The 16,228-nt window shown below is 36.1% G+C and overlaps 1 protein-coding gene across 6 annotated transcripts in view; it reads right to left on the bottom strand.

Annotated features, from left to right (window-relative positions):
• Positions 1 to 16,228, bottom strand: part of PIK3C2G (phosphatidylinositol-4-phosphate 3-kinase catalytic subunit type 2 gamma) — a 366,119-nt gene that overhangs the window by 135,967 nt on the left and 213,924 nt on the right. For all 6 annotated transcript variants that reach the window (XM_019936917.3, XM_019936884.3, XM_073788986.1 and 3 more), the window contains 3 exons: positions 15,901 to 16,030; positions 11,587 to 11,723; positions 9,559 to 9,728 (listed from right to left, as the gene is read on the bottom strand). In XM_019936917.3, the coding sequence (XP_019792476.2) occupies positions 9,559 to 9,728; positions 11,587 to 11,723; positions 15,901 to 16,030 (437 nt within the window). The remainder of the gene's footprint in view (positions 1 to 9,558; positions 9,729 to 11,586; positions 11,724 to 15,900; positions 16,031 to 16,228) is intronic.

Consider the following 16,228-nt stretch of genomic DNA (forward strand, 5'->3'; position numbering starts at 1 on the left):
AGGGTGGTCTTTGGCCATACTGAGTTCAACAAAACAGTCCCTGGCGAGCTGAAAACTGGAGTCACATCCCATGAGCATTTAACTTCTATTAGATTAATGATTCCTACTAGATGTATTTTTTTAATGTAAGAAAAAAATTAAAAGAGAGTGAGCAATTGTGCCTGATTCTTCAGTCATAAAAGAGCATATTGCCCATAGATGGGAGAGTGGCCCTGCTATCGTAACACCTGGTTTTAATGTTTGAATGCCTCCCATCATGCAACCATCTTGCAACACATTTGATTATAGTTGTTAAAGACGTGAATTTAATATATATCATGGCCATAAATGCGGATAACTATGTCATCTGGTACTAACTAAAGAAACAGCCATCTTTCCCAGTGCTGAAGAGGAAACAGTGTGTTGGAATTACTGAGAAATGGAATTACCAGATTCCTACATGGCACCTTCCCAAAGTGGACTATAACAATGTAGACTTTTGTCTTAGTTTGTGATTCGTAAATTAGAGAAAATAACAGTAGCTACTGCCAAGAGTTACTGTGAGGATTAATTAAGCTAATGTATATCAAGTATTGATAAGGCTTTAAAGGGTAATTTTGACTTTTCCTTTTAGAATCTGATCCCATATACTGGATGACACAGCACCACACTAAGGAGCACTGCTTTCTGCCACTCCCGGTGATATTTCACCACAATCTGAGAAAAGCTATGTGTTTCAGTATTGGTGATGTAGGCAGGGGATATGGAGAGAGGACTGGAAAGACAGAGAACTCAAGCAAGGATGCGTGATAGAATCTGTCTTCTGTGCTCTGTGAACATACTTATTTCTTTCTTTTATAGGATAGTTCATCTAATATTTACTCGAGCAACGGATAAAGCCTGTAAATGGACACATACAAATCGCCATTGAAAGTCTCGAGGGCTGAATATGTATTTGTACCCTGAACTGAAATGTGGGACTCAGTAATGAGGCACATTTTATGTTTATTATTGAAATTATTATTAATTTCATGAATTAAAAATGTTTTGTCCCCAGGAAATATCATAGTAACTTTAAAATATATTGTTTTAAAGATTTCTAAAAGCTGCAGGCTCCCATCATAGTGAATGGTGACATTAGCATACAAATAAATGACTACAGAGTACATTGGGCAATGTTTAAGCCTACACTTTTCCTGATATCACAAATGACCTGCATTTCAGAGAGCACATTTTGCTGTCCAACTGAAAGAACACAAGTCTCTTGTCTCATATCCATGAGTTAATTGAGAAGGCAGTTTTGGAATCTCCATTGGATAGGATAGAACCTTGTATAATTAGACAACACAAGAAACCTCATATGTGCAATATAATAAGAACATAAGGGTGCATGTACTATCACAAAAAGAACACTTAACACCCTGTGAGAGCTCCAAGCTCTCAGCAATTATTAACTAAGGAGACCCTCACCAATAATCTCTTAAGTGTAAAACATGTTTTTTCCCTGGCCTAGCCTCTTTTATAAATACACTGTGGGTCCTAAGTTAGACTCTGGGAGGTCCCTGATCTTTAACTGCTTAATAACTTTAGATACTGACTCTGGAGTTCCTCCCAGGCTCAGGTACACTGTCTCTCTTATTTGAAGAGGGTAGTTAAAACAACTACCTCTTCACAAGGCCTACTTTCCTAAGTCTGATATTTTGGGTGTGAGTTTAGAGTAGATCAGGATTTTATGAGAATGGCAACGGAATGGTCAGCTCCTCCAAATTCCCATGTTTCCCCCTCCTTGAGTTCAAGGGAAAGTGCACAGTTATGCTTTGCATGGAATTCCAGTGTATGCTTGGATCAGAAATTAGTCTGGATATAGGGAAAAGATTATTAATGCTATAATGCTTGGGTGACAATGAATGGTAGTATCGCATTTTAAATACGATAAGGTTTTAAAATCAGGTTGAAGGTGTAAATCAAGAATAGCCCAAGTTAACTCTGAAAACATTTAAATCACTCTTAAAGTTACCATATGCATGATCAATATTTATGTATAAAGCTTGAAATGGACCTTTTATCTCTTACTAAGTTTAATATCAGGAGTGTCTCCCCCAGCACAGAAGCAGGTACTGTTTCTTCATTTGGGTACCAGAAGAAGTTCTAATACTAGGTTCATGTTTAGGAGATATCTGTAGTCTTTCTTCAAAAACTAGACTCAGACTCAGGGCTATGAGATGCTTATATTGACAGGCACATTGTACCTTAGACCAGCTAAGGAGTCAGCACTCATGTCTGCCATCTTAAGCATGCTTTGTTCTCATTGGGTGCAGGAAAGCAGCATCCTTACACTATTTAAATTGTTTTCTCTCTCCCCTTCCCTCTTTCCCTCTCTTTGTTCCCTTTGTGCCACAAACTTTTCTTCCTTTCTCAAGCATGCTTCACTCTTTTCATCTGAAAATCTGCAAGTCTCTTTTTGAAGAAAACTCATGGTTGGGTGGTTGGGTTTTTTAATTAGAGAAACTGGTTTTTTTTACTTATAATGGGAGGGAGGTAAATATAAAGGAAGTTACTCAAAAGAAAGCAGGTGATAAAGCATAATGGAATGATAAATTGAAGTAGAAGAGGGAAAAACAACAGCAAGAAGATGGGAATGACAAAATAAACTTCATTTCTTGAAATAGTGAGAGTGCTTTGGAAAATCCAAAGCCCTATTCAAATGCTAGGAGTAGTTTGCCTGAGATTGACTTTGTGACTGGAGAAGGCCTTTGTGAAAATTACCGTGTACAAAATTTTTTTTTCAGTTATTTCGCTGTGGTAAAATACATAAAACATAAAACGTACCATCTTAAACCATTGTTAAGTGTACAGTTCAGTGGTATTAAATATATTCATAATGCTGTGCAACCATCACCACCATTCACCTCCACAATTCTTTTCATCTCTTAACACTGAAATTCTATACTCATTAAACAATAATTCCCCATTCCCCCCTCCCCAAGGCTCCTGGTCACCGCCACCTTAGTTTCTGTATCTCTGTAGCTATGATTTGGACTACTCTAAGTACATCATGTAAGTGGAATCATACAGTCACTTGTCTTTTTGAGGCTGCCTTATTTTGTGTAATGTCCTTAGAATTCAACCATGCTGTGGCATGTGTCAGAATTATTCCTTTTAAGAATGAATAATAGTCTATGGTATGTATACTCCATATTCTGCTTATCCATTCATCCATTGATGAACATTTGGACTGCTTCCACATTTTAGTTATTGTGAATAATGCTGTTATAAACATGGTTGTACAAATATCTCTTTGATACTCTGCTTTCAATTCCTTTGGGTATATTCCCAGAAGCAGAATTGCTGGATCATATGGTAATTCCATTTTTAATTTTTTGAGTAACAGCCACACTGTTTTCCACAGTAGCTGTACTATTTTATATTCCCACTGACATTGCACAGGGGTTCCAATTTCTCCACATCCTTGTCAAAACTTATTTTCTGTTTTTTGATACTAGCCATCCTAAATGGTTATGAGGTAGTATGCATCAAATTTTGAGTCTCATCCACCAGACTCCCACATGTAAAGTGACCAGCAGGTAAAACAATCCCTTGGTAAATTTCCAGTTAGAATAACAGAATATGGCAAATTCTTAATAATTTTATCTTCAGAAAAATTGCTGCTTCTCAGGTCAAGAAAAGTAAATTGTATGGCATTTTTGTAGTGATCCTTCAATTAACCAAAATTGAGCCTCTGCTAAATGTCAGGCACTAGCTAGGCACTTATACAAAGATGTTCTTATGGTACTCACAGCTGGAAAGGTATTAGATAGTGTGTTTTTCTTCTAGAAAGTTCAGATGAAATTGAAACCTGCTTTGAGTTAAAGGAACCAGAGTGTTTCTTAATAAATAGTCTTGTGAAAACAGACCAGAGAAACATCTAATTTCAAAGAACACTAAGGTAGTAATTAAAGCATGTGGGAGATCATTAATACCTATATGGCATTTGGATTACTATGAATATTGTACTAAACCAGAATGACTGGAGTAAGACAAAAATTAATCTTTTAATCTGCTAAGGGAGTTTTTTCCCAAAGATGGTTAAGTTGAGGATATTTAGAATATAAATAATATAATACTCAAATTAGAGCTTAAACATTAAACATTTTTAAATTAGTGGTAATTAAATATGGAAGACAGTGTCAAAACAATTATAGATGCAGATAATTTTTATGACTAATATTGAGATGAAAATTCTGAGATCAATTATATTAGGTGATTGTTGATCTGTTGGGGTAAAACTTGAAAATCGGGTATAAATCATGTTGTTAAAAAGACAGATATATAATATTTTTTTTTTAGATATATAATATTTTGATCACCCAGGTGTATATATTTTAATAGGAAAAGGACAGAGTTTGACAGAATTCTGGAATGATTTTTCATCTGTTTTAAATGGATTTATGTCCTAGAGTATGGTGGTAAATATTTAATAACCAGCTCACTTACTTATTTTAGGAAAAAAAAAAGCTCTGATTTGTGACATTTGCCAATTTCCATGGTGTATATTCTCCCACCATGGCTGATTTCAGGCCACCAGTGGAATGTCATTGAATGTGGAGTTGAGAAAGAATACACATCACAGGCTCTCCCAAGCCAGTGTAAGCCAGCTCCAGCACACCTCTGCTCATGTCTAAAATTACATCAGAAGTCAAACGTGACTTGGTGAAAAACATTACAATCCAAATAAACCTAATAGTGCAATCTAATCTATCAGTCAACAAACTTCAAAGTCAGAGAAGTTCAATTTATAAATTTAAAAAGTACCAAAAAAGTACTTTAAAAAGTATGAAAAAAGTACTTTAAAAAGTACCAAAATAAGATATTTAGATAACTTTGAACAAAAAGAAACAATAATTACCTAAAGATGCAATCTCATTTCTTGTCACTTCATTTGGAATACTTACATTATAATTAATTCCAACAAACATTTATAGAGTCTTTACTCAGTGCTAGGAACTCTTCCAAGCATTTTATGTATATCAATTAATTTAATCTTCAAAACAAGTCTGTTTTTTATAAAAGATTAAACTGAAGCATACAGAGCCATTTGTTTAAGGTCACATCATTAGTAAATGATAGTAAGGGATTAAAAGAAAAAAGCATAGTCTATCTCCAGGGTACCTGCCTTTAACTACTGCTCATACAGCCTCTAAAATTATCTAGAAATAAAGCTGCAAGAAAGACTTCATGCAAGTCTGGCATTACAAAGTGAAAGACTATACAGACTGGAAATATAGTCTGAAAAAACAAAAGTATGAAACAATGAGTTAGGAGAACAATAAACATCACCAATAAAGGCCTTCCTTAATTTCTCCTCCTCTGTAAAAGAAAGTCACCATCAAGAAATTACTGAGTGGAAATTTAGAGTTTATTACAATAATATCTTATATGCAATGAAAAAATTACTATATGGAAATCATTGTTACAGGGGAACTTTGAGTGAAAAATTGTGGATGTATAATTTGTTAACCACTTTAATTTGAATCTCTGTAAGAGAAAATAAAGAAGTGAAGATAATAATTAGGCAATACTTCAAAAGAAAAACCAACTGGTTTCAGAAAGTTGGTGAAATTTCTCATTGTTTTCATTGTAGGGATTAGCCATTTTTTTCCCCAGAATCATTAAGTAATGCTGGGGCTGAACTGTCCTGTGATTTAATCTGCTGGTGTAAATCCTCTTCATCTAATCTCATAATTAAAACCAGTAAGGAAGAACTTCTTGTTTCTATACAAGATGTGAAATCCTTCAAATTCATAACTGAGATGTAATTTTTTTTCTTTCTTCAAAGTTAGAAAGTTAGAGCTTCAGATTTGGTCTAAGCATGAAGATGGGCTTTCCAGATTTCTGGAAAACTGAATTAAGAGCAGTGGTTCAGGGAAACCTGAGCAAAGACTCCTAATGAGAGTGTTGCTGGGAAGACTCCACATAATTCAAAAATCAGGACAGCCCAATGTTTATAAACATGTCTTAAACAGGACCACACGGATGATTAGTGTAAGATGTTCTGGAATGATGATGCAAGCATGAGTACAAAAGGGCAATGACCCAGCAAGAAATCCCTTTATTTCTCAAGATCTTCCTTGTAAGGGGAATATCACTTCATTGCTGCTTCCTCTTAAGGAAACCAAGGGAAAATCTCTCCCCAGATACACTGCATTTGCTTTCGCTTTGTTGGCCTGCTAATTTCCATTCTTAAGTTCTGTATCCATGGCTAAGGGTTAAATCTTATTAGAGAGGGATTTTATGTTATGTATGTGATTTCTTTTTGTCAACCCCAAACTTGTCCACAACTGGAAACTGTATTTATGTGAGGTTGAGCAATTTTACTTATTATGAAAAATCAGTTAATGTATGTTAGTGACACTTTGTAAACCATAAAAAGTCACACAAATGCTTCCCTTCCCCATGTTTTTAAGGAGTAGACAATAGGAGAAACACATGTGTCTGGGATACATATGCTCTTTACTCCCTGCGGGTGCTGCATTTTATGTTAAGGAGTATGATCCTGGCTTATTGCTGTTTATTACTGGGGCATTTATATGGCCTTGCTAGGTTATGGGAGATCAGGATAGTCATAGGGCATGATTTACAAACCTGGCTTTGTATATTAAGGAGTGTTTATTAATATATCTAGTATGTGTACAGAAGAAGCTAGGTGGAGCTGGCTTTTCTCTAGAGATAAGTTTTATATGTAATAAGTGTAGTACAAATAAGAATGTTCATTTATCCTAGGGGGATTCAGAGGCCTGATTTATGAGACCTTTGTCCACCTAGCAACAAAGAAGAACAACCGGTGGACCTAGGATGGAAGACATCAGTTGCCTAATGAATCAACAATCAAATGAACCCCAGAAACAACTGAAAGAGACTTTGAAGAAAATTATTAGATGCTGCCTATAATTCAAAATATATAGTGAGTAATAGGGAGTAGACATAGTTCAGTTTAACCATTAAAGAAACTCAGGGCAGAAGTATCAGTATCAAGAAAGAAATCCAAGGAGACATTGCCAATGAGTCTTACATAGCCATTGGTGGAGACAGAATCCTGCAAACAATAATCCAAATGGGTAATAATGCTGCAGTTGGCCTCCTTAGCTGGTGCTCAATAATCAATAATCTCAAGGGAAGACAGGGCCAACTTCATTTTCTTTCATCCAATTAATAATTATTGAAAGGTTGAAGGCTGACCTGTGAATAGTTTATTGGCTGACTAATTCAGCAAACAATATTAAGAACCTACTATAAGTGAGGCTCTGTGCTGGGCACATTTTCAGGACCTCCATAACGGTTGCATAAGATAGATTTAAATTGCTGTACTTCAGAAGTAGCAGTAGCTGCTGTAACATCAACAAACAAACAATTGGGCTCCATCTTTTCTACAGACCTTGGTGCATATCTCTATTATAGCACTTACTATATTGTTTAGTAACTTGTTCTTTACTTTGTAAGTTTCCCCAACTGAAACTTTTTCTGTAGAGCTGGAATATCTTTATGCATCTTTTAACCACCCCCATGGTCAACACAGATGCTGGTCGAATAAATGAATAAGGGGGTTAACCCGAATTCTCAGTGGACAATACAGCAAAATAAAAATGTTACAGTTTTAATCTAATCTTTAAATTTCTAGGAAAGAGTGGATTTAGGGAAAGTGTTAAATGAGTAAATTATGCAATATGCTCGTATATGTTAATTAACATTTGTCCTTTATACCAGGTATCCCTCCTCTGTGATGTTCTAATTGTCTATACCTCTATCTCTGCCCTCACCACATTCTGGAGTAATTATTTATGTGTCTGTCTTCCCAGTATTTTAAAGAAAGAGTAAGCCCCACTGAGGTGGTAAATGTGTATTATTCATCTTTGTATCCCCAAGGTTTATCACAGTGCTTGGCACACAGACCATCCTCAACAGATGTGTAAGGAATGAATGAATATGTGGTGACTCTTCCTGAGCTTATTCATTATAGAAGGCAATGTACTGAAAATAATAAAAAGTGAGACAATTCCATTTGTATGCCTCCACAAAATAGAAGCTATCAGTTTATAAGAATTAAACCTTGTTATGTAGTTTATATTGGCATTTTAATACCAGATTATGACCATCTAGTGAAAATTCATCTTGTTATATTGTAGGAGACTTTTATTTCCTCTTTTGAAAAGCTATTTTTAGCTAAAAGTGACTGATTAGTCTTTGGAATGGTCTGATCCCATTTCTACTTTAATATGAAGTATCCTTTTTTGGAGCAAGGGACTTTCAGTCTTAGATTTCTGGTTCCCTTACCCCCAGCTCAAATAAAATAAAACAAAAACCTATTCAACCACCAGTCTTTTCCTTTTCAGTAAATGATATAATTGTTTGCTAAGAACAAAAATCCAGGAGTCATCCTTGAATATTTTCCTTTCTTCTACTTACCGGGCCCATTTTCCCAGCCCATTAATGACTGCCAATGCCAATCAATTAGCAGGTCCTGTGGTTCAGATTCCAAAATATATTCTGAATCTGTCAGTTTTTGCCACTTCTTTACCATTAAGGTCTTGCCTTAACTATTGCAATAGCCTTCTAACTGGTCTCATTACTTGACAGGACAGCAGCCGAGAGCTTTGAAATCCACTGAAATCCATCAATGGTTTGCTTCTGAACGTAAAGTAAAAGCCAACCTCTGCACCATGTCCTCAGTGCCCTACTTGATCTGGCCTCCACCAAACCCTTTATCTTTCCGTCCTACTACCCGTCCCTCTTTATTGCACCTCCAGGCCCCAGGCTTTCTTGCTGTCACTGGAACATGCCTGCTTAGTCCATACTCATGGCTGTTATTTTTGCTGTTCTCTCTTCCTGAAATACTCTTCTCATGGATCTCCACAAGGTGATTACTCACTATACAGCTCTCATTTCTTTAAGGAGGCCTCTTTAAAAGAGCATCCCTGCCCCTGTTAATTTCTATCCCATTTCTCTGCTTTAGTTTCTTAGTAAGAAATGAAACTCCTCATTTCCTCGTGTTATCTTTTTTAATGTCTATCATCCCTACTAGAAAGAGATCAGGGTTTGTATCTGCTTTGTTGTATCCCCAGAGTCTTGAATGGTAGATGCTTACTAAATATTTTTGGAATAATTCAAGCCTAATTTAGTGCAGGAAGTGTGCTCATTTTACATGTAGACCAGGCTGGTGATTGTTATGGGCAATATACCAGATGTATTGAGACCACGAACTCAGGCCTCGTTGTCCATTCAAGGCTTATAAGAAAATGAACATATCATATTTCGTACAATTCAGACGGGAGCAGTATTAATATCCTGTGGGAGAAGGCCAATTTAGTGTACTAACAACTTGAGGAAACCTAATTTGTTCCATTAACAGTCTATCGAAAAAAATCTTTCCTTCAATGTTATTAGATACATAATCATGTTTACATTATCTTGGGGAATTTGAGAGATGGGGAACAAGTCATCTGCTGGGTTTCTATGCCATTACATGTTATATATCACTCCGGGAGATTGCTTAATTACATTAATAAACATTATTTGAGCACTGACCTTTTTATCCCTCCAAATGTTTGTGCATGGCCCAGGAATTTTCCAAAGTCAATATGAAACATGTGGCCTGACTTTGTCAGCATGATATTGTCATTGTGACGGTCACAGACTCCCAGGATGAACGTTACCACACACCAGCCAGCACAGGAATAGAAAAAGTTCCTCAAGGCCTAATCGGTTGAAAAATAATAACACACACAAAAAATGAGCAAACACAGAGGTAATGGTAAAAGTACGATAAAAAGCAAAATTCTCTAATCAAGAACCAATTCTACATCTCAGCTGAGTGGATATGATTAAATGGTTGTTTCTTGATATGCTACAGAAGAACATGAAGCAATCTGTTCTTTAGCCTAATGAGTGTTTTTGTTGAAATGGGAGAAAATAACTTTCATTCAGTTAAAACTAATTTTCAGTTTATTAAAGAGGATTCTTAGTGTTATTTTTTAATGTCGCAAAGGTACAATAGTGGATAGCTTTTTTCAAGATAAAAGAAGAAGGAACAATATGGTCCAGTATTGCCTATTCCCATAGAAATTTAAAATATTAATTTTTGAATATCTGAAATTTTTAACACAGAAAAAACTACATTGAGATATCTGTAACACTTTATATTTATCCTACAAATATGTCATCCAGTTAATGCCCCAAAAGGTTTTGGTACAGTATATACCAGTGAACGCTTGTGCGGGTAGAAGCAGATTCCACTAAGTTAGTTGTGGCTTATGTCTCTTTAATGGACAGAGGTTTCTTGCCAAAATTACTCTTTTTTCAAAAAAACTGTCTCCTGGGTATTCATTGTTTTGATCGATGATGCAACGATGAGTGTAAGCACAAGTGACTGGCTGAGCCACAGGTATGGGCCTCCTCAACTAGCGAGTGGAAGACCACGTGGCTGGACTACATGCCAGGACACCTTATTTCCAGGTATCCCAGGTGCCTGAGAAAGTCTTTAATCTGTCTGTCTAGATTTTCTCTACTTATAAAGTGAAGATAATAAAATATGTCCTTCACATGGTGGTTAAGAACATCAAATGTACATGGAAACACCCCAAACAATATAACTCCAGGGGTTTGTGCCTAACTCAAGTTACAATTTGGGGAATGGCTAAAAAATAGATTTCTAGATAATCTCATCTAATTCCCTGTTACTTGGCCTCCAAAACCTGTAGTCTGCTCTATTCCAATCTCACAGAAGTCTGGAGTAGATGAACTCTTGGATCTCTCTTTCATGGCCCAGGTCAGCTAGGGTGACCAAACCTTCCAGTTTGCCCAGGACTGAGGAGTTTCCTAGAATGAGGAATGTTTAGTGCTCAGGACAGTTCTGAGCAAATCTAATGCTGGCCCATATTGCATCCTTGTGTGAATTAGCATAAAGGTGCCCCTGCCTCTGGGGCAGCTGTACCAGTTCATGCCTTGGCAAATGAAACAAGGCCTGGCTCCAGCCAACTCATCCCCTAATCTGGGAGCCCTGGTAGAGGGCGGAACCTGTACAATTGTAGACTGCAGGCTAGATGCCAAGGTAAAGTGGGAAAAATGTTGGCAGTCAAATGGAATAGTATACATTTTGTAAAGTTCTGAGATACAAAAAAATAAAAACTCTATTAGGTATTCCGCAAACACTGAAAGAATGAGGCATGAAAAAACAGAACTTGGAAGAAGAAATACATTGCAATGGAAGGAGGGAAATTTATAGAAAGTATAGGTTGTGTACAAATAGGCACAGGTAACATGAAGGAGGTAGTTTTCAGGAGCATCATCTCAGGTGAGATTGCTGTAAGGGAAGCCGCTGAGCAAAGAGAGTCTTTATTGATAGCCCAGAATTCCACCCAGAGGGAAAACCAGACACAGAAATTGTTATCTAGGTAATATACCATTTAAACTGTGTCATTATTACTATGCTGATGAATGAATGAATCAGACCTCAAGATGTACTTAATTTACTTTTTCATAAATCAGAATATCTAATGAGCCAGAGTATATCCTTATTTAAGTACATTATTTAAAATTTGCTGCAGAAGGACAAACCTTTTCATAATCCACCTTTAAATGGTTGTGCTGACTGAACCATTTTTTGATTGTATTTTCTTTCAGTGGTCCTATCAGTCCAGAATGGCGATGGATTTTCGCGAGGGTTATAGCATCGGGCACCATCTGCACCAATCCTGGTTGATAAAAAAGAGATTATGGAAATACTTCTTTCTTTACAGGATGAGGGATACTTAGGAAAGGCATCTTGATATAGGTAACAACATCAATACTTGCCAGCACTACTCGGATTACCCTTTTTATTTCCCAACCTTCTTCTCTGAAGGAGTTTTACCTAGATGGTATTGCTTCTAATTTTTCCTAAATCCTAGGGAGCAATGAGGCTACTTGTGTTTGGATCAGATGTATCAGAGCTGCTTTAATATTTTTCTAGAACTACAGTAGAGAGCAAATCTAGATGGTCTCCCAGCGACCCCACTGAGTCAATAGAGCAGTGAATTAATTAACATATGGCTTGTGCATTCATTTACAGTTTAAGGGAGGACATTCAAACTTGTGTAACAAGCATATTTATAACGTAAGTGAATCAAATACAACCTCCGTGACAAATATTTCAAATATATTATAAAAATCAATGTTCAGGTTAATAAAAGCTTCACTGTTCAACGTTTCATTTCTAGGAGTGAACAGAGTAACTCTGCAGTGAACATGTACAGAACCACCTGCTTCTTCCTTCTCAGTCTGCATTAAAGTGAAACTATGATAACAATCTTTTTAAGGGAGCATATATTGATTGAACTTCAATAGGAGCTTTGCCCCACTAGCCATGCATCCATCAAGGCTTCTTTTCATTGTGTTCCTAAGGTTATTGGAATGTAAATATTTTCAAGCCTTCTGATTTTTATTCTGCACAGAACAGCAATTTAAACCCAGTATTTAAAATTCTCCCAGGACTAATGTCCACAAAGCAACCTGTAATGCACAGTTCTATAAATAAAGTCATTGAAAGAAATTAAAGTCTAGAATTTCTGATTTCCACAATCTTGACAACTGCAAGAGTTGAAAACACAAATGCCCAAAGGAACCAGGGACATAAATGGAACTATATGAAAAGAGAGAAGATTAAGTTTTAAAAATTGACTATTTCATGGTCTACCTTAAAAATATTCAAATTAAACAACAAACAAGAAGATCACTGTAATGGTAAGCAAAACATTTCTCAGTGCTGGATTTGGCCAGTGGCAGCTGGTTGCAGGCTTAATCTCTCTCTCTCTCTCTCTCTCTCTCTCTTCAGCCTTAATCTCTTAATATCCAATAGCCCAGCCCAGCCCAATCATGACCGTTAGGCATCTATTGATACATTGCCTTATTAGAAAGAAACAAACATGGAAAGTGGGAATTGAATGCTGCAAAAACAACCTATTAAAATCTATTTGTTAAAAACAAAAAGAAAAAAGGAGATGTAACATCCCAGAGATAAATCCTGGGCATATCTTTAATATCATAACACTTCTCCCTTCTCCCCCAACAGTATTCAGCTCTTGTGCTAGTTTTCTTGTGCTTATTAAGTGAGATAGCAAATGTAAAGCGCTGCATTTAACAGTAATATAATAACTCTAAAAAGAGTAATATAATTCTACTTTCTAATCCTGAAATTTTCCCTCATTTTTCCAGTTCCTCCATTTAACACTTCCTAACACAAAACGACCTTCTACCTGGTTCCTGCATGCCTCATTGCCACCTTGCATCTGACCATGCCCCAAATTAGGACTTAGATTACTGCACCCTTTAGATAGGGTGCTGTAGCAATGTCAGTTACTCCTCAGACCACATTTGTCTTCAGGGAGTTAATCATTGCTAAATCCCAAGCCATTTGTCATATCTTTCATTGTTGACTACCCAGAAAACTTTGCACCTAATTTATAACAATCATGATGGCTAAATTCTGCTCATTAATTAAAACCATAAATTACATTTCATACATTTTAAGCTAGTATGTATCACACACTTTTTAAATACTTCTAGCATAATTCTGTGCACAGTAATATGTGTGGCTCCATTCCCATAGCTCTCTAATGCAGATTCCTCAAAATTTAATGCCCATATGTATTACTTGGGGATCTTGTTAAAATGTAGGTTCTGATTTAGTAGGGTGGGAGTAGGGTCTGAGATTCTGAGTTTCTAACAAGCTCCCAGGTGATGTCAATGCTCCTGGTCCACAGGTCATACTTTAAGTAGCAAGGTTCTTAGGGACAAAACTTTTCAAGATGGTATCACACAAGGCACTGGTTCTCAAAAAGGTGTGCATGAGAAACTCCAGAGCAGCTTTTTGCAATCACTGAGACTTGAGTCTCAGTCCCCCACCCTCCGTCCCCTCCCCAACCCTCCCCAGTGAAGAGCCTGATATAGCATCCTGCTTGGGTCCTAGATATAGCTGCTCCAACTCTCCGAAGTAATTTTTATGTCCATCAAATCTGGAGCAAATTTAGAGCAATGAAATAAATCCTAAAGAATTTTTATCTGCTCTGATAATCTCTCCCAAAGTTCCTACAACATCATATACAAAGTAGTCATAAGAATTATAGTCAACAATAATGTTGATAAAGCCATGTAAACTTGTGGCCTGGAGTATGCTCTCCTTAAGGGCAGCAGCCCTGTTTAGGTCATTTTAATATTCCCTATCTTACTTTGTGACATTTCTTGAGGGATGTCAACAGTAGATATGCAATAAGCCTTGGAACCTGATTAAAAATGGAAACTAATCTCTTAAAAGAAGACATTTGCTTTAATGATCTCCATTTTTCTTGAAGAAGTATCTTTCCAGTACAATCTTACAACCAAAGAAATTGTTGGTAGATAGCGGGAAAGAATAATTTGTCTGTCTTGTGACATCTGTAACTTTGGGCAAGTCTAGAGTTATTTCTGCTGGATTATTTTATTAACTTTAAAAGTCTTAGCCTCCATTACTTCCTATGATTATAAACAGAGAAATGAGTAGATGGAATTGAAGAATTCCACTGAGGCTGGTGTTGTATTCAATTTCTGAAGAAAAAGTAATCCACGTGACACCAAAAAGCTCAGCTTGCTTCATCTAAGGTTTATTCTTACCCTTTAAACATATTAGGATATGAAAGAATTAGGTCATTTACGTGAGAAAAGGGAGAGAAAAACTCAAGGAATAATGATCTCAGAGTAGCAGTAATAAAAGACTTTTAGGAACTAGAACTTTAGAAGGAGTTCAGGAGTGGGATACTTGGCATGGAAACAAGGGCCCTGTTATCAGAATCAAAGTAATTGGGCAGTATGGCTTTTAACAGTAGTCCTGAAGTATCCAATTGCAAGTTAAGCTAAGTAGGAGGTGCTTCCATGCTTAGTTTCCAAAATCTTGAGTCACTGTTGGCTGGGGTACTGAGCCTCGCAGTGGGACCTCAGGAACTGGAGGGCCAGGCAATGACAGTTTCTCTTTTGAGATGATGGGTTTAAACTGTAGTTCTGTTTGAATTAAAAAAGAAAAAAAAAAAAAAAAGACAACATAGTTCTAGGTCCCCTTTCCAGTTCTATGGTATTTTTATCCCTTTGTTTATGCAGATGCATCTGCTATAATTCATACTAATTAATTTAATGAAATGCTAAGTGGCAATGGCCCCATGTAAAAAAAATTATATGATATCCTAGAAATTATTTCTTCAATTCAGCATGATTGTAATTAAGTAGAACTTTTACCTCTGATGTTTGAGTAATTATTAGGGTGGATTATTTTCATTGAAAATGTGTATAAATGTAATTATATTTCCATATTAGTGGCCTGGCTTTTATTAAGGAAGAGAAATGCTAAAAGTATGCTCTAAGTTTGCATGAATGGTCATCTTTGACTGTTGATATTACACTTTACTCAAAAGTCTTTTAGAAATTGAATGCATGTTTATAATGTATTTAGAATTTTCAGAACTCCTTTAAGCATTTGCAACTTTGTAAATTTTGTGTTAATAGGCAACAATTGTATTTTTTGAATGAGTAGACTTTTCTATTATCAGCTTAGAAAGAGAGAAACAAATATGAGTTAATCATTAATGTAACTAACCCTTAAGGACACACAAAAGGATATTACAGTTAACATTTGAGTTGTCAAGAGTCCTAATTAATATCTAGAAGGACATTATGCTTTACATAAATCATTTTGGCTTATTGTTTTTGAAAATAATTCTTTGTAAAAAAGAAGAATGACCAGGTTTAGTTCTTTGGATTTTAAAATTTGTAATCTAAAATGAAAGCTGTGGCAACTCTGGGGGCATATTACTGATGAATGCGTGAGATAAATAATGTAAGTCAAACAGCTTTCTAATCTATACCGACCTTGGCCTTTTCCTGTGGATAGACATCTATAAATGATCATTTGCATATCCAGGCCCTCCTGCAGCCAAATATTGTCCATCACACGAATAATCTGCAGGACAAGCATATCCTGACGAAGATCATCTCCAGCCTGTTAAAAACAAAATTATAGACTCCGGGTTTCTCCTTGAATTCTATTAAAGGCTTTCAAATATGGTATATGTGATTTCCTTCCTTGAATAATTTTCCAGCCTGACTTAGGGTGGTTTCAATTGTTTTATTAGCACTAAGAATACCTTGTGTTTCTGATAGAAGATCAAAGAAAATGAGAACTTTCTTTTAAATGATT

Source organism: Tursiops truncatus, chromosome 11, assembly GCF_011762595.2.
Source record: "Tursiops truncatus isolate mTurTru1 chromosome 11, mTurTru1.mat.Y, whole genome shotgun sequence".
NCBI lineage: Eukaryota > Metazoa > Chordata > Mammalia > Artiodactyla > Delphinidae > Tursiops > Tursiops truncatus.